The sequence below is a fragment of the Pterocles gutturalis genome, unplaced genomic scaffold (assembly GCF_000699245.1).
Source record: "Pterocles gutturalis isolate BGI_N339 unplaced genomic scaffold, ASM69924v1 scaffold15545, whole genome shotgun sequence".
NCBI classification, from domain to species: Eukaryota; Metazoa; Chordata; class Aves; order Pterocliformes; family Pteroclidae; genus Pterocles; species Pterocles gutturalis.
The window spans coordinates 120,794-141,056 of NW_010144028.1; the positions used below are offsets into that span (position 1 = coordinate 120,794).

At 37.6% G+C, this 20,263-nt stretch overlaps 1 protein-coding gene across 1 annotated transcript in view; it reads right to left on the reverse strand.

The window, feature by feature from the left end:
- LOC104470153 (protein kinase C-binding protein NELL1-like) overlaps nt 1–20,263 on the reverse strand; it is a gene marked incomplete at its 3' end in the record, with an annotated part of 171,189 nt that overhangs the window by 105,262 nt on the left and 45,664 nt on the right. Inside the window, exons 10-12 of the mRNA XM_010084976.1 lie at nt 18,053–18,126; nt 11,353–11,452; nt 2,013–2,141 (exon numbers count right to left, since the gene is read on the reverse strand). Of these exons, the coding sequence (XP_010083278.1) occupies nt 2,013–2,141; nt 11,353–11,452; nt 18,053–18,126 (303 nt within the window). The remainder of the gene's footprint in view (nt 1–2,012; nt 2,142–11,352; nt 11,453–18,052; nt 18,127–20,263) is intronic.

Consider the following 20,263-nt stretch of genomic DNA (forward strand, 5'->3'; position numbering starts at 1 on the left):
CCATCTCAAAGGAAACACTAACTTTACATGTCCTTTAAATTTAAGGCTTAGGAATGATGAAGACAAATTCAGAACTACAACTGAGAATGACATCTTCCTTGCTTCCACAGGTGGTTTGGATGTTTGCTGACTGTTGTTCAGGTGTTCTGTGTATGTAATCCTTGCACAATACACACAGAAATCCAAAACTCCACCATAAAAAAAAAAATCACCCCCCCATACCATACCAACCACCTGCCAAATTGTACCTTCAGATACACGCCTTTGACCTCATTTATTTAAATCACAGCTTCATCATGCATTTGAGAACTATGAAATGATTCTATTTAGCAGATTAAACACATAGATGAGAGAAATAATGTTAGAGAGGCACATAAAGACATTTTGCAGAAAGCTGTTATGAGTTGAAGGAAACTTCACGAGGCTGAAAGGAGTCACCTCTTGGCTAATCAATTTGTCAGACTGTAGTTCCCCTTGCTAAAGAGCCTTCTCTACATTATCTCCTAAGAACTACTCCCCTTCTAGCATATTTACAATTTCATAACATGCGGAAAGCCCCTCCCTCATCTATCCCATGGGCTCAGGCAGCAAAAGCAGTTGTGTTTGTTCTGTTGCCTCATGTTTCACCCACATGCACAGAACTGAGGGGCTTGATTTGCCCTTCCAAAATTATACGCAACATACACCAGATATGTTTGTAACCACTGCTAATTTCTTCAGAAAGCTCTTCCTTTACCCACCACTACCATTAATGCACTGCCAACATCTCCAAAATTATTTAAGTCCAAAAGTTTTATTTTTTCCATAGTGTAAAAAAGGGTCAGTCTGCTCCTAGGTAAATAAAAACACTAAGCACTGATTTTATTTAAAACAGCAAAAAAGAACAAATACTGGATTCTGTACCATTGCTGATAAAGAGCCTTGTTAGTGTCTTCTGACTAGTCCTTGCAGCACCTATAAGGCAGCTCTTCTCACAGTTTTTTGTACAAAAATGTTTCTTTATATACAGTATATCTGCTGCCTACCTTTAAGAAATAGTGTAAACTGTTCTCCCAGTCACTGAAAGTGCATATATAGGACTATTCAAAGTTTGCCAAGAACTGATGGAATACCACAAGATTTATTGTTGCAATTTACTGAACAGCTTTAAAAACTGCTATTTAAAGCACTCCTGTTCACTTACATACACTAAAAAGTCTTTTTATGAAAGCAGGATCATTTAAGTCCAGTCCATGCATGTCTCTTTTATTCTTTCATCCTGTCTTTCAATTCTGAAAGTATATTTTAACAGCTTGTCAAAAATGCCATCTCCCTTCCATCACCAGCACTACTGGAAGAAGAATCTAGGGAAATATTTTTTACAAAGTAGCTCAAAAACTTCTTATTATTGTCAAAAGATTAAATATTGCAGCCTGACATACAAGGGCATTTAAAAAAAAAAAAACTACTGTGCAAAGGCAAGAAGGAATGTGGTATATGTTGATTCACCAATTTAGTTTTTAATAAGTACATCATAGCTATAAATAACAGCAAGCTCTAGAAAACACTGAGAAACAAAAAGGAGAACAATGGCCCAGTGCATTCATTCCTGCAATGGAATAATACATCAACAGAAGTACTTCAGCTACACTTTTCTAAGAAATAGGTCTCTTCTGTATCATAGCCAAACCATTTCAGTAAAGTACCTGGCCCACAGAAATACTTCAGGAAGGACTGCAGATCATCATTTCTATATTCCAGCCTCAGTACACCCTCATGCTTAACTTCATCACAAATGTCAGCAGAATTCCCATTTCCTAAATTAATGCATCTTATATCGATGTTGTTCTCTAAAAAAATTTTAGAAGGTAGGTGCTATTGTCTGAAAATCAGCCTATAATTACAAATACAAAAAGGGCACTTGTGATATTGACCATCACGAAACTGACCTTTGCAAGGAAATTAATTTGTCAACCATTTATTTCATACTGAGTAGGTTGTTAAAGGGAGAGATCTTTGAATACTTTGTTTACCTTCACAATATGCAGAGTCCCCTTGGACAGAGAGATAACCATTCTTGCACTCACAAGTAGCTTTTGTGTTCCAGTTTTTGCACTCTGAATTTTCACCACATCTGTGTCCCGCTGCACAGAAGTTATGGCCTGGAATAAAAGGAACATGCAACCTGGTATTAAAACATGTTTACTTCAGATATTCAGGTTTAGTATCTACACTGACTGTATTACCCTGAAAAACTCCGGCATGCTACATTCCAGAAATTTTCTCCATAAGCCCATACGGTGAACAAGGGCTTTTTAGATTCTTCCATCAATTAATTGTCAGTAAAAACCATTTTGTTCAAAAATGTATTTATATGACTAGTTTTAGTCAGGAAAAAAGACAACTTCAAAGCAGGAAGCCATGGCAATACGTTAGTCTTCTACTGAACCCACGTAGGATAAAATGCCACCTTATCTCGAATTGCCAAGAAGTGCAATACAAAGTTACACCAAAAGGATAATAAAGTGTAATATAAAAAAAAATCCTTCACACGTCTCTTATTATGCATAATCAAGCACGCTTTTAGAAGAGCAAAAATGAGACGTTTCACTAGAATACGAAACTAACTATACTGGTAGCCAAAATAACCTCATGCAGAGCCTTGTAATTCTGTCATCAAAAGTAACTGGATTGTTTCTACAGTTTATAATTAAGCTCTCCACTCGAAGTACTGTAAGACATAACTAAATACCCTACAGAAACTGACAACAGGATTTTTTTTCCCCAATTGGTGTATTTTTGATGGATTTTTCTCTATTAATCATAGAATGATTTGGGTTGGAAGGGATCTTAAAGACCATCTAGTTCCAACCCCCCTGCCATGGACAGGGACACCTCCCACTAGCCCAGGTTGCTCAAAGCCTCATCCAGCCTGGCCTTGAACCCCTCCAGGGATGGGGCATCCACAGCTGCTCTGGGCAACCTGGGCCAGTGCCTCACCACCCTCACAGGGAAATATTTCTTCCTAATAACATCTAAGAGTCAATTTCTGTTTCCCTGAGATATATAAACAGTCATTTTTTTACTTCTTATTTTTTCTGGATTTTCTCTCCTGGAAGGAGGGAAACCAGAAACCCAGACATACCATCAGCTACTTGTATTCCAACTTGCACCAATACAAGAACAGCTTCTGCCCATTCTGCCTGGTCATAGAGCAGCAAACTAAAAGTTCTAGTTCACTGATCCTAAACTTTCCTAATGTCCTCTAGAGACAGATAAGAAAAAGATGACCTGGACTCCGAAGATCTAAATTCCAGATTCAGATATTTGTTCATATCCCTTGCTCTGATATTTGTTAAGAAACTTCAGAAGACTTTAGCTTATACTAAAAATAGTTTTCATCTACACTAAGCAAATTTTCATAGGCCTATCCTGAAGCTGTTGTTCACTGAGGTTTTTTTATTTGTTTTTAAACATGCACTTCAGTCATCTACTAATTTAAAACTCAGGTTTTGCCATTTTAGTGCACTCCAACTTCATGAGTCTGATCATCGAACATTGGGTTGTGAGGTCATTTTTTAAAAAGCGTAACACTTGTTAGCAAGGACCACAGTTTGTCAGTGTAAACATCCAACTCCACATTTAAATTTCACATTAATTTCATTAACTACCAAGGTATCTTCCTTGTGCACAGTTAGCTCATTCTTCCATTGTAATCCAACTTGCAAAAAAACCAACTCTATTAATGAAAACTGCAGATATCCCTTCTAGCCTTCATTCATTTCACAGTCTGGTAAAAACCACTCAAGTATTCCAGATACAGCCTTGTCAAGCCTGGGCACATTTTATCCTGGTAAAAAAGGGCGCAGTTACACTGCCCTTAGTCATTTATCCAATCACAGAATTTCACTTCTCACTTTTACCTTTATAATCGAAACTAAACACTGGAACCCATCTCCCCAAACTTATCCATTCAGCATCTAATTTACACTCCCCACGCAGGATTACTATTCTGTTGGCATTATAGATAACATCCAAGAGACAAGAAGTTTTATAACATATCTTTATCACTGTTTCCCCTGAGACTATGACATCCTAGTCTCTTTCCCACTCCTTTAGAATAATAATTCTCCTTTGAACTCATATACAGTATTAGTTTTATAGTTGATTAGTATTGGTAGATACTACTACTCAGAACCAAAGCTATATATCAGTGCATTAAACTAGGCACTATAAAAACACCAGAGTTTCATTTAGTGTGGATTGTTACTGTCTCAGGACATTTTAATTTTATTTAATTATTTATTTGTATTTCCCCCTCATCCAAGCCTGTAAAAATGATTTCATCTTTCTCAACACGTTCTAGTTGCAATAGTCTTTATACAACATTCTGCACCAAAAAAAAACTTTGATTCTGGGCTCTCTTCATCCCAGTGAGTCAACATTTTACCCTGTGATCAGCAGTTCATGGCAAATTTAACACCTAAAATCAGCCAAGGGGATGGCTTCTCAGGGTTAACTTTCATCAGAAGTCCCAAGTCCCAGATCAACCACTCTTCTCTAACAGCACTTTTTCTCAAGCACAAGCCACTGATTAGTTTTCAATATCACATCATAGCCCTAAGAATGCTTCACTGTTTATTTGCCACCTCTGAAATTCACCGGTAGATATGACAACTACCCTAACTACCCATTTTGTACCACTAGAGCTGTCACCTTTTGTCAGAAATTCTCTGGAAAAAACCTGTATTGCTTCTGGTCCCTTACTATCAACTCAAATATGAACTGTCTCCATTCAGAATCAGATTCTTTCCTGTTTTCAAGCTTGAAAGCTGATAAAAGAGCACAGAAGGAAGAAAAAAAATAATGCTCCAGTTCTGTAACTGGTGTAATTAGAGGTTTTAAAGAATTTTTCATTGTTCTCCTCTCATTAATACACAATGGTAAAACACCTACTACATCTCTAGGTTGCCTTGGCATTTATTATCATAGAAGACCTGTGAAACACTGTCTCCTACCTTTTAAATATACTGACTAGAAGTGACTCAACCTCCATTTCCCATAGCATTGCAGAATATTTGTTCAACACCTCCGTAAATGGGAAGTGGAAGCCATTCCTGTTAAAAGCATGTATGGTTCTACGACACTGTCTGTTACAAAGCTTTTACAAAACAACTGTAATTTAAGGTTAACCAACAGGAAAAGAAAAAAATGTACTTGATGGTATAGAAGAGTCCAGGTTCACTGTGCCTCTATCGGAGCGGGCATACCATTGATCGGATCAGAGGCTTTTCCCAGTACTTTACTTTTGCAGTGAAGATGCACATTTAGCACTTCAAAAGAGCTAAGAGGTGCATACCAAGGAAGTGCAGTTCTTGCATTTCCTTGACTGTGATCTGCATTCTCCCCAGCTGAGGCTTTGGAGGTAAGAAAGGGATAAAATGCTGTCCACTTAGTCCATATTGGGCCTGAGTGCTTTTCCAGCTCTTCTGGCAAATAAAGGCCACCTCATATCTGGACTGCAATGTGAAGAAATAAGCTAGTTGTGTTCTTCTCACATTTAACAATCCCAATTCAATGTCTAATTTAACTAAATATGTGAATTCTTTCTTATTCAGCAAAAAGAGTCAGGAACGTACACAGGGACACTGCCTGCAATGACCACGCTCATATACCTGAGTGAACAGGGAAGGACCTAAGCACTGACTTAAACATCAATCTATTCATGGCAAATCTATTCACTACTTATCCCCAAGCAAGTGGAAAAGAATGCAAGCATCTGATTTTTATTAATTCTTTGGTGTGAAATGGATTATAGAGTTCCTTTAGAATACCTACACAGATGGCAAAACCACCCGTTGATACAGCAGCAGGATCTCTGAACCTCAACCATGGGTGACAGCTAGCAGTGGGCATGCATTCGGGTTGCCCAGGTGAAAATAACGGAATTACTGAGACTTCAGAATATTCAGCAAAGTCTTATCTGGGACAGTCAGCTCCTCTCTAAATATAAGCAATGGCTTAAAATAGAAACATCACATCTGAGCAAGCAGGCAATTGGAGAGGATTTAACAGAAGCACACAAAATCTTAAATAGTTCTGATAATCTAAACTAATTTCATGCCAACACAGATGACAAGACAAGTAAGCATGAATTAAAATTACAGATAAACACATTCAGAACAGATGTCAGAAACCATTTTCCCCACACACAGACACACAGTCATAAATGTGCACAACAGCCCTGCAAAGTAATTCAAAACATTCAAGATACAAGTAGGTACTATCAACAGGGGAATTAAATATTGAAGAGTGTGGTTAGGTTTTTGACTGGTCTGACGACCTCTGTTCCTTCTCCAAACATTCCTGACAACGTTTACTCCAACCTTTCTTAAGAACATATTTGTATCTTTCTGTTTCTTTCTTCTGACTATAGAACAATCATTAATAAAGGTACTAAGACAATTAGGAAAAAAGATCAGATTTCATGCCAGCAGACATAAAACTATCATTTCTGCACCACTGGGAACAGCACAACTGGCTAGGGCTTAGTGGTCTCAAGTCAGGCTATCTAAAATTAAACATTTATTCCATTTTGGGGCATCTGAACATTGCTCTTATTTTTCCAAGCTTCTCAGCACCTTCAGGTTAGAGTCCCCAGAATCCACTTTTCCAGAGCAGCAGGCTAAGACATTCTGTGCTGTCATCCAGTTCTTTAACTATCTAAGATATTTGGTAATGTGACTTAATTATTGATTGAAGAATGCAAGAACTCATTCAAGACTACAGCTGCAATCACTGCATCTTCTATCCATACGTTTTCCTACTTTTTTATGGGCAACACTAGCATGCTTCATTTTTCTGAGCGTTTCCTTATAACATCTGCAATGCTTTCTGTACATTTTACAATATCCCTAGCCGTTCACTTCAAAAAACTGCAAAACCCCTGTTCTCTTGCTGTTCAAGAAGCTACCCTTCAGCAATCCACATTTCAGTGTTTCCCATCTCAGAAGCTTCTAAAAAGAACGCTGACAATGCCCCCATTAATACCATTAGCAATGTTCAAAAGGTCCAAGGTAATCTCAACCTCAAAATCTTTACTATCGTTATGATTTAACCCACAGTTACTATACGAATGGGTAAAGTAAATCTAGGAGACAACTCATAGGACGAGTCATGAAATTTGCCCTAACAATTATGCCCTTTCATGATCTGAATCAGTTTGGAATGAGTCACGAGCAACGAAGCACTTTGAACAGCAGTTTTTACGCCTTCAGAGACTGCAGTCCCAGAACTCAGTGGTCTGACACAAAACAGTAGCTTCATAAATTCTTTCAAGCTGCTATATCAATTACATACTGCTTATTTGCATGCACTAGAATAGTGGCACTGCACAGCCTAACCAAGCTTATAAAGGGGTATTTTTTTTTTCAGATATAAAGCTCTTCTAAATCCTAAGTAACATTTAACTGTGTTTAGAAATAAACCAATTCATATTTATCAACCTCCATTAAAACTTAATGAAACTAAAAGCTTGACTTAATTCATACCTCACAGCAATGAATAAGAAATTTTCAATTTCTGAAAAAGCAAAACTCAGTTTCATAGTTAGATGGAGAAATGAGAAACATGCTAACTGAATAGCCTTCTCTAATTGAAAGAGCCAAAACTTCCTTAAAACAAAACAAAGCCATACAAATAAGGGTGGCAGAAGCACTATTTTTAGATTTAAATGTTGTTCCCTGCCGTAAAATGCACATTTCAGCTCACCAGTAGGATTTCTCCACCTCCTGCTAACCAGCGTCAGCAGTCAATCTAAATCCATCAGCCAAACCGTATTACAGCATAGCAAATAAAAGTTACTTTCTCCAGAAACCAAACAGCTCTCACTTCTTCATTCTTTCCTCACACATGGTTTTTTAAGGAGAGCATGACTGAAGCTGCTAGGGCTGTTAAGGCTATTGTTACACACTAAATTGTGAGCATAACATAAAAATTCTCTCATGAAACTTTATTTGAATCACTCATTCAAAAGGGGAAAAATCCACTCTTTCAAAATTATACACTGTCTTTGGCAAGGAGAAAAATAGCTAAAGGGAACAATAAAACACTTTTATGACACTATTTTTTGTATTAGATTTGTCCCTGGGCTATAAAAAAAATGTACCAGGAACACTATGAGAAAAATGACTGATCCTCAAAAAAGTAGTAAAAAAATATATTTTAGATTTTATTACACCATGATTCTTTGTAAAATTTTAAAATTAACTAAAATTTCTCTAAGCCTAGAAAGAGAGCTTAATACTACACTGTCCTGCTGAGAAGTATAAAGAAGCCACATAGCTTAGGCAGACATTTATACTTAAGCACACAGATGAAGGGCAAAATCAGGCATACTCTAGATAACATTCAAGGATAGAACCTATAAACAGATCTGATGAGGCCCATTTTTGCATTCAGGTACATCAAATCACAAAAATAAGCCGTCGCTGTCCAGCAGGGTTCTCCCATACTGCGCCTGCCTCGCTGTACAATCATTTCACTGAAATGCAGAAATTGGCTTTTAGCAATACATTCGCTTTTGCTATACTAAAAACTCATGTAGCAAACCTGAGGAAGTTATTATTTGCTGTCTTTACTTTTCTAACTGTTACCAAACAGTAATGACTATATAGGAAGCCCACCAGCTGTGTACATTACAGCATTCAACTTGGTCCTTCTCTGACTCACAATTTCCATCACCATAAACACCACAGATTTATTTTTTTCCTCTCATACCCTATTTTATTTTAGGCACTTATCTATTATTGTACTAGGTATTACAGAGATCCCTGAAGAGGGTACAGTATCATACCACAGCATCATGAAGTTTCCGTATTCCTCTGTGGTTTTTTTCCTTCTGTTGATCCCCCATATTTATCCTTTCATTAAATGGAAATTCCTTTGCTGTAGCCAGAAAAGCACAAGCTGCAAACCTCCTACCCTTGCCCAATTCAGCAAATGTATTCTATAATTCTACAGAATATGAAATTCAGCAGAAGTTTTCTGTTTCCACTACCAGACACCAAGGAAAGCACCAAGTGATACAAAATCAGAACCTACCAGTCACTAGTATGCATTGATAAGCCTTACAGAGAATTTTCATTTCATTTTCATTAAATTAAAATTAAATTTTAATTTAATACTACTCATAGAAAAACCAAATCTGCTAATCATCCTGTTGACTAACTAAATGCCTAGAGAAGGGCTAATGCAAAGAATTATCTGTATCATCATACCTATAACGTGAAATTTGCACATGATGTGTAAATGATCCATGAGGGCTTCCAATAAATGCTGTGATTACTCAGGACTAAATTTACTACAATATTTCTTCTTCACTACTTTTGCTTGGACAACAAAAGCTGTATATAGCCTCTGAAAGAGGTCACTATTGCAAAACAGGGAAGCAGGTCAGGACCAGAAACTATGGCCTGCTTGCCCTGTCAGAGGGCACCTGCTTGCATGATAAAACCCACACCAAGTATGGGCTTCTTAATAAATATCCACAGCACTCTACATGTGATAAAATTATATACTACCACTTTGGGTTCAATGTAACTGAGGCAGAAGTGTCAAGCAGTATACATTCTACTTCAGGATATAAAAAGTAATTTAGGAGTGCTAACTTCAATTTATGCCTTTGTAAAATCGACAAAATTAATCCTATCTTTAAGCATAATTTTCCAAAGAATTTTAAAAAGCAAAGATGAAATACAAAAGGAGGTGGTACTGTTTTAGCAGTCAGATAAAGCAGAACTGAAGTGGAAGTTTAATGTACCAATTTGAAAGCATCATGTATGGGAACTCATCGGAAGTGAAAGCACAATTCCTTCTTTTGCTTCTAGAGACCATCACATAAGTATACATATTCATGCTATGTTATAAATTATAAAACTGTTTTAGGGATGAATATCTAAAAAGAGTACCTATCACTAACAATAATTTAGAAGTGAATAATTACAGAACTTATCTTTCATCAACTTTGAAGCTTTCAGATTTCTAATGCTTTTAAGTAATGAAGATAACTTTTTCAGTACTGCACTACATCAAACTGGGCCATCTGTTAAGAACAATCATTAAGACATCGAGCCCCCGAGGGACGAAGAAGTAACATTTACTGCTTGCTTAAATAGTTACAGATGTTTCTAGAAACTGTTTAAAAAAATTAATGTGTATATTCTTAGAACACGATCCAGCAAGAAGTCTCAAACGCACTGTCCCTGCAACCACAAGCACATGCTTGTATGTTCAAGGTCTTAGAAAATATTTAACTAAGCATATTTATTAATTAATATTTGCTGGCTAAGGGTGAGACTCAGAGCCCCTTCATTGGCATCTACAATGATACTGGAGAATTTACATACATGCAAGACAAGCAGCCCAGAAGGCCCCAATAACCGTCTAAGCCTGGAAAAGTCTAGTGCTCATTTGGCACACCTCTGGCTTGAAATTTCTGAGGTGCATCACTAACAGCTGAAAGGCAAGTCCTGCTCTGAGAGACCAGGCTCCCCTTAGGCTCAGCTGAGACTCAGCACTAAGGGAGAGGTGTGGAACGGAGGTACAATACAGACCCACACAGGGAACAATCATTCTAACACCTTTCACACAACAGCTCACTGATCACAACGCACTTGAAGAAGAAAGCTTGAGTCCTCTAGCCCTGCGACACCTGCATTATCCTCATTTAAGGGGATTTCCTCAACCAACATTTCAGCTATTGCTGGTTCAGTCTGGTCCAGCATGCAACCAGGATTGACCAGGTCAGAAAGGGAACAAGCAAAAGTAACCCGCGTCTCAACACCCCACTACAAGGAGGGAAAATGAGATTCTGGGCTCTAAGGTTATTTTTTCATTTTTATTCTGTAACTGTCCAGCTTAATCCATAAATGAGTCTTGAGAGAGCTCAGATCTAAAACAACCTCCAAACACTGTAATCTTAACATTACTATTGTGATTTTAAAATAGAGAGCTTAAAACACATTTCCAACCCCTGTATGTTCAGTGCAGTTGCAAGTTTAAGCAACATAAAATATCTCTTTTTCAACCATAACTTCTTCCTAACAGGAATTCTTAAGAGATACTGGGCACTTTCTCCCCCAACTCTTCCTTTTCTCCTTCCCCCTCTCTAACTTCGAGCAATTACAGCTTTGTACCTGGTAAGTCATCTACTCAAAGGAATATCACCGACTGGTTTTACATGCAGGCTAATTAGAGACTCAGGTTTACAAAGGTATCTCATATCTCATTAAAACGGAATTGCTTCTTCCAGTGTATCCCCCCATTGAATCAGCAATCTATATTCCTTCCAAGTGCGCATAGTCTCTGGCTTACCTCTACAAACGCTGCAACATTGGTTCTCTGGAAGAACGTGATCTTTTTCTGAGCAGTTCAATGGCGGACAAGTCTCTGTTACTTTTACTAAAACTCCATTCTGAAAATAAACAACATTTTAAAAAGTGACGTTGATGAAAACATGTGCAACGCCGAGGATCACATAATTTTCAGTCTATAACTATGGTAATCTCTAGAAACAACACTGGTAAGGTAGCAGGCAGCAAGTTAAATTCATTGTTTACACCATAGCATCAAAACTGAAGGGATCTACCTGGACATATCTATGCCCAGAGTTGAAAGAAAAGGAAAGAAAAAAAAAAAAAAAAAGGCATTTGAGCTCAAAATTCTACAGTAGTTTTTCTGAATATGTTGTCTCCAAGCATAGCTGTTTTCCTTCCAAGTATTTGAAGGAATTAAATAATTTCACTCCAGGTTTGTGTTAAAGACAGTCTTCCTGCTTTATGCAAGTCCGAGTTTCACTCCTCTTATGGCACATTCTACATAACCCACTGATAAGTTATTCAACTCAAACAAACACAGCAGACAGAAGACCACCATTTTCAAGTGCCATGTGTTGTTTCGTTGTGTTCAATTAAAAGCGTCTGTTCTTTAGAATTACTGATCACCTAATTTCCAAAAATTAGGTCCTTCAAAGGTATGGCAAAGCAGAAATACCATCTTGAGGTATCCATATAGAAACTGCTGTATAAAATGTAAATCAAGGTCAAGATATTTCTATTATTTTGATTTATGCTAGATTTAGACTAAGACTGTGAATAGGAGCTCTAGTTGCTGGTAGAAATCTTCTAAAATAATAGAGACAGAGCCTTTCTGGGGAGATTTTACAGCAAATTTTACTCCATCTTCTTTCACCATATCTCCAGACCAAAGAGCTGTCGTGCTCTCCAGTTAGTTTTTTCTTAACATCTTGTCCCAGAATAGCTTCCTCTTTCCCATAACCCCTCCAGCCTTCCTCACACCATAACTTCAGCATCCCTACTGCACCTACGCCATCACTGCAAACGGGCAAATGGAGCAGAGATTAACCACCATGATTTTTGCTCCGTAGAAGCTAAAATAACTATCCCTCCACACTGTCCACGCCTGAGTAATCTCATTTTCCAAAGGGCTGTGAAACTCCACTAAACAAGCAGGCAGCCTGCTATATTGCCAATACACCTCTTCTAATATGAATCTAGTCCCCACTCCTCCCAAAATATCTTCTGTGATGCCTCAGATGGTGGAAAGAAAATATGGAACAAGAATTTCTGCTTTCTTCGAAGAAATAAATTGCATTTTCTAGCTATCATGATTGCAGAGAAAAGTTCAGAAATATGATCCAAACACACCTAGGGATAAGAAAGCAGAAGAAAACTAATACAAAAAAAAAAAAAAAAAAAAAAAAAAAAAAAAAAAAAAAAATTTATAAAAACCACCAAAAAAAAAAAAAAAAAAAAAAAAAAAAAAAAAAAAAAAAAAAAAGAGAGAAAACGTTATTAAAGCCACCACTGTCAAAATCTGAGGGATCAGATATATGACTTTGAACAGAGGATACTGACAATATCGGTGTGTCTACCCTATATGGAGAAACACCCCTATATAGAGACACCTTTGCTAGCCAGAAGCTTGCCTTCATCACTGTGCCACACCATGCCAAAAGACTAGCTCAGGTGCCAGAACCAGTACAGGTAAAACTCTGCTGGTAATTAGCCTCACCAGCCATGCCACCCTGATTTGGCTACGGCATTTCAGGCTCCAGAATTAGCCCTCAGAGCATCAAGGTGCCCTACAGAGTTATGAATGCAGAAATGCCTACTGAGTCTACAGGGTGCAAATGACACCCAAGGTGCCCAGCAGCTAGCAGGACTTACACTTGAGAAGTGCAGCAGACCTAGGGAACGCAAAACTGACCGTTCTGCAATCACTGCTAGTCACTGCCCTTGAGATTGCAATTGTAAGGCTAAGCAGGGCCAAGTTGTTTTTCTTGCTTCCCAACTGTCTTTACTGGCAAGTTGTATCTGTTGCTGTCACGAAAAATAATATTAAAAAAAAAAAAAACCACAGGCACCAGGTATTCTTTTTTCTTTAAAGCAGCAGCTCCCTACAGTATCACATACAGCACGCATCATTGAAGCAAGTGCCCACACAAGAACAGTGAAGTTAACGGAGGCATTAGGTCTCCTTCTGATCTCCCTTCCATAAGTGAAAGGGAGGAATCCCCCACGGTCGCCTGTGCAACTGCAGCAGCACAGGCGATAAAAGAAGCAGACACACTGAGACGTCATTTACTATCATGGTATCAAACTACCAGCTGGAAAAGCTCTAGCTATAACTCATTGCCTATTCAAGCTCAGAGAAGACAATTGCAGCAAAAAGGGTACAGTATGTCAACATGTGGACAAAAAGCAGCGACTGATGATAAATATGGTTAAAAAGATGACAAGAAATGAAGAAATTGTATTAAAATCAAACCAGTGATCAGGATGAGTCAAAAAGCTAAAGAGAAATTAAATCCAAGCTCATACCTTCTTTAGTGATCTTAAGATTAAAAAAAAAAACCACACAAATTGAGAATTCCATTAATTTAATGACTGTAAGATTTTATTTCCCTAAAGTTTCCCATTTTCTGCAGAATTTTCATCTTGGGAAAACAAATCAAATATATTTGTAATTAAGTTTTAAAACAACTAAAATGTTTCTGTGTTGAGTATTCTTTGGATTAAAAGCAATTTATTATAAACTAGTACAGAGCTAATTGTAAGAACTATCATCATTAGATTTCAGATTTTATCCACTGAGATACATTAAGACCAGTTCATACTTCAGAATTATTTCTTCAGGCAGCCTTAGCAAAATTACTAACTTTTCATACTCAATACACATATGTAGTTATAGAATCTTGGCAAAAATAGATGTTAAAAAGACATTCCTCTGGAATAAATAGGTCAAGCTCCAACTGTGACGTATAAACCACAAAGAATGAGATCTGGAGTCAAACATTTACAAAAAGATCATTAAATTTCTTGTATTTACAAAGGTAAGTACATAAAAAAGAATTGGCTATAAGCCTAATCAGTGACATGCAGTGAGAATCTGAACCACAAACAGCCCATCTCAGATGATACGCTTTGGAAAATAATAGCAAGATTTCAGATAAGGTTATTTTGGGGTTTTCTTGTTGTTTGGTGTTTTTTTTTCCCCTCCTGTTTTAGCTGCTGTCAATCAGCCCTTCAGGAGAAAGTTTCAAATAGCATCCTTAGCTGTCACTTCAAGAACTCCGTTTTTCCTTATCTCTACAAAAAACTTTTAAATCAAACTCTCTGAAAGTCAATAGAGCCCCGTCCACCTTTCTAGTATTTGTATGGCACTCTCTGACTGCTCGCTCCCAGCATTAATGAAGAGGAATTTATTCTTGTACCCTTTGCTGACAAACATATCGTCCGGTTATGAACAGGCATCATGTCATTCCCAGGCATTAACCCAGAAGGCAGCTGATCAGCAGTGAACTCCTGATCCAACAAAAGTTAGAGAATTCTTCCCACTGACTTCAAATGAGCCACGTCACCATACTGGTGGAAACCACAAGCCAAAATAACCACTTAGTGAATGCAGAAAGGTGCCAGTTTCTAAAGCACAAACACACTTGCATGTTTTAGATGGACCTCAACACACTCTAGAAATGAGCCAACAGGAACCTCTAGAAATTTAACAGGGAAGAACAACCCCAGGCATCAGTACATGCTAGGGTAACCCTGACAGAAAGCAGCTTTGCAGAAAAGGACCTGAGGGTCCTGACAGACACCAAGCTGAACATGAGCCGTATACATGAGAACTGAGACATGGAACAACTGGAGGGAGACCAGCCACGGGTCACAAGGAAAAGTAAGGGACTGGAGCATCTGTCAGAGGAAGAAAGGCTGAGAGCTGTGACTGTTTAGCCTAGAGAAGGGAAGGCTCAAGGAGGATCTTAACAACGCACATAAATACCCAAAGGGAGGGCACAAAGAGGACAGAGCCAGGCTCTTTTCAGTGGTGCCCAGTGAGAGGACCGGAGGCAACGGGCACAAACCGAAACACAGGAGGTTCCCTCTGAACATCAAGAAACACTTTTTCATTGTGAGGGTGATTGAGCACTGGCACAGGTTGCCCAGGGAGGTTATGGAGTCTGCATCCTTGGAGATATTCAAAAGCCATCCGGGCATGGTCCTGGACAACTGGCTCTAGGTGGCCCTGCTCAAGTAGAGAAGTTGGACAAGATGACCTCCAGAGGTCCCTTCCAACCTAAACTATTCTATGGTTCTTAGAAACACCCGTGCACTGATTTTGTCATTGCAGATTAATCTAGAGAGTGTTTGTGGGCAGGATTCCAGCTGGGAATGGTTGTCCATCATTAACATCTGTGCTTATGCTTAAGAGGATGTGCATCATAAATACATTTTTAGTCTGGATTAGTTTTCAGAAATTAAAAAAAAAACCCTGCTCACAGCCTGATAAAGAAAATCTTTGTTCTATCTGGATTCATCAGTATTGTTTGATGGAAAAAATATAAAAGTTAAAAGCTTCTTATGCTTGGATCAGTGCCTATACAAAGAATAAAATTACTACCTTCAATTAAAAATTGAAATGTGAAATTTTAACTTTATCTTTTTGACATTACCCCACCTACAACTACATCCTCCTTTACAGACACAAGAGCTGCTCCCCAAGATTTTTAATTCATCTTTATCAACATTAATAAATTGACAGTTGATGTGTACCCTCTACTGTATTCCTTCATGGATCAACACCTTTTCAAACTCAAGGTCTGTTTTTCAAGTCTGGAAAATTAAACCATAACACATTTTTTACATTCCCTCCCCTAGCACAAACCCCTTCCTTTATTCATACAACACCTTGTCCACCAGTAGGATCCCGCACAGGATCCCATACGGGATAGGAAACAATGAGTACAGCCACGGCTTGATTTATTGCCATTCATCCTTCATCTAGTAAGCATTCTCAATTGAGGCAGTAAATAAGTAGGTGCTTGCTTACAGCTTTTAAGAGGTCATGCTGAAGACACATAGAATGAACTTCCTGTCTGGAGACACATCTCACAGAAGCAGAGTAAGCACCCACTTAAAAACTCTTCCCAGTCAATGCCAAGCTTTGCCAGTGAGGTGTAATGTTTTCCTGAAACATAGCTGTGGAAATACTTTTTTTTTTTTTTGAGGCATGGACTCAGTTTTTTTCATGGTATTGCATTCACATATGCTGTTTCAAATACTTATCAATACTTTCAATATAATACAAACTGCAACATTACTGCAATTAGCATTGTCATAACAACTTTAACAAGTTAAAATGCAAACATTCTTTTCATTATTATTTTAGTCATTTTTAATATGACAGATATTTGATAGTCATTATTGGCTTTTAATCTTCATGAACGTATTATCACACTCACAGCGATGAATATAACACTTTTATTTATAGCACAGAGAAGCTCCAGACATAATTCAGATCATTCTCTCTGGTTTCACTTAATCTGAAAATCCTCCTGTTCTCATCTTATTTTATACAGGCACTTCCCCTCCCAAATAAACATTCTATGTCATATTATAAATAAGAGGCACCTTAATCTGTCTTCAAGTCAACGACCTTGCCCACGTATTTGTATATACAATGTTGAGCACCCCATACAGCTAAATGCTAACAACAGCAAAGTGATTCTGTGTAACAACCTGCTTTCACAACATCTGCAACCAGTTATTGTCCATTTCCATTAGCGAACATAAAATTGCTACTCTACACCCAGCTACAAGCACAACAATAACCAGATCATTGTAATCTTTTCCAAATGTTTTTCATAATTGTTCTAGCATACTGATCTGTCAACAACATTGGTAAGCCTCCCCTTTATCACCCTTCCCCCTCTACAAATTCAACAAGAAATAAAAACAAAAATACTTGAAAATTACATGTGAGAGAGAAAATGTGTTTAAAATAGCTGTGCCTTTCTGAGGTGATAAATCATCTTTAAAACACATGCATACTCACAATAAATACATGTCTCAGCAGAGCAATAGGCCTTTTCTAATCATCTACAACTACTACTCTCTTCTAAGGCTAGTCTTGACAACAACAGGTTTCTGCCACACTTATACACCATGTAGCAGTCGTATTCACTAACACTCCCTGAATGTTCCTATTTTACACAGTTTCCATTTACCTGTGTTCTTAAATACTGACGGTAGCTGATCAAGTGTTATGAGCTTGCCAAGAAAGACCCTAGTCCAGTCCAATACTTAGTAATTTCTCTCAACTATTAGCAGAGCTAAATATAGTTTAAATAATGCTAGGGTAAAGCTAGAGTAACTCACATTATTAATATAAGCCAGGTTGTTTCAAATTTTAGCAATAAGGCTGAAATTTGTAACTGGCTCAACATGCTGTTGTCTTTTTCTAGAGCTCGGGAAATCAAGAGATAAAATATCCCTCCAAGTCATTTTGCCCACATTTTTATTACCCTGCAAGGGTCATATTCCTGCCTTGTTTTCCTATTTGTGGCTTTCACTGACTTCACGGTCACTTTTTCGAGACAACAGATGTCACATTTGCATGAAGGAAGCCAAGAAATGCACTAACTTATCATTATCACTTTTGAACACCACATATACATTGAAAATCAGGAAAAGTTTATACAACTGAAACTTACTCGACATTCTCTACAGCTCTTGGTTAATACTCGTTGACCTTCTGCTAGCACTTTGCCTCCATAGATACACTTTGCTGTGATTTGAGAGGAGGAAGGAGATTAAAAATAAATAAATTAGATTAGTATTTAAGTAGTAACAAAAGATACAACACAAAGTAAACCCAATTTTCACATACACTGAAAATATACAGATATGTTAAAAATATGATACATTTTGCTTTCATCAGAAGTCTGAATCATATATCATTACAAATAAAGTAACTAACAATAAATTAATTTTAAGAGCAAGTAGCACCTTTACCCAAACTAAGGAGGAGTAATAAGAGCATAAGACAATACTTACTGGACCAAATTCACTATTATGCGATAGAAAATATTTTAATTACTGACATTCTGTTGATTAGCTACAGTATTTGTGTTACTAGAGGTCTTCATGACTCACTTTAAGAACAGAAGACATTTATTAGTGTACTCTTCATCAAGAGAACAATATAAGCACAGATTTCAATTAAACCTTCAGATTTTTTGTGGGCACAAAGGTCAACTCTTCGCCTTGCTGAAGCATTGTAAAAATGGATTAGATGCAGCAAATGACTCTAGTAAATCAACAAACTGTAAAAGTCTATTTTCAGAAAAATATTCTTAAAACACACATGAAATAAGCAGATTTCCCAGAAAACTGAAAGCTCCTACTAAAAAATTCTTGTTTGAAGTTTTGACCCTTCTGCTAAACCAACAGACAAGAACACATGAGCACTCCTCATTCATTTCAGGGCAAAGCCAACCTGCTTAGCTTAGGGCTACTGTGACCATGAAGAAGGTAACCTCCAGCAGGGCCACAGTAGCATACAGCTCAGTCGACTATTGCCATAACTACCACAGTCCTCTTGGAACTAGACATCTACATTTCAATTCTAGAGGACGACAGTAAATCCATTCATTAAAGAGAACAGTTGGACTATTATGATCTTACACAAATTAAGGGTCCATCATAAAGGCACTCCACATTGCTAACAAGATCAGTGCTAAACACTGTTAAAATAAGTTTTTGTTGTGGTATTTCAGCTCTTTCTGCACTGACCATAACAGTCTAACCTATGACACAGAAAAGAGAGCTAAAAGGTATGAATCCTATGTTGCAATTAAACAAAGCTGTAATTGTTTCCTGAGTCAAGACACTTGCACAGTGAAAGTGGAAGCGTTCAAAGTACTTGGTTCTCAATAAAAATTAAGTCAGACTGTCTAGTAACTGCTTTACCTCAATTTCTCTCCTGAACACCAAGGTAAGGGAACCACGCACTTAGAGGTGCATGTGCACACCCCTTGCAGGTGATACCAATAGTATTCCACAGCAGCAACTCTCATAGCCAGTCTGATTCACAAATTCTAAACTTAAAGGACTGCTAGATCAACCTGTGCAAACCTTCAGATGTGAATTTGCTTCTAAGGACTTTTTGTTTAAATTTACACTCTTGAAAATGCTCATTTCTTTAAAAAAAAAAAAATATTTTCAGAAGAAATCAGTTTCATCATCACCAATGCATTTAAAAAACATGCTTCTTTGTTTTAGTATCTGAGTTTTCTTCATTTTTCTAAAGGTGCCCTAGTTTTTCATGCCTGAGCTGCTGTGATCTCACTTATGAAGAAAACTTCAGATCAGGAGGCTTTGTTTAAATTAGCAATCCCAGTAACTATTTTTGGGAGAAGATGAATTAGAGGAATTTCCTTTTTCTGTCTATTCTCCTGACATGACTGCTTTTAACAAAAGAACGGACACGCCAGAAAGCAAGTTAATGCACAACCCAGAAAAGTGATGAGACTTTAAACAAAATTACAGTCTTTTGTCAAATACTAGTCAGAAAGCTAACACAAGATGGCAGGGATCAAAACAGAACCACCTCATTTTTAAAACCCTTAACATATCAGACATTCGAGCTACTTTGTTCGTTAACCCTCTGCTAAAACAGGAAACTGTTCAATAATCCAGCCATTCAATAATCCCTAGAGACAGCAAATTACAACTGATGATTCTATCAGAGCTAAATAGGAAAAGCACAGAGAAATTAACACCTGCAGTGCAGCTCTTCGGAAAGCCTCAGCAATTACTACTATCTACCCAAAAGTGACTGACTGTGGCCCTAGCCCACATCATTCTGTCAAGGAGCCGGCATTTACAATCAATTTCAATCAACTTCCATACATCTCTTCCTA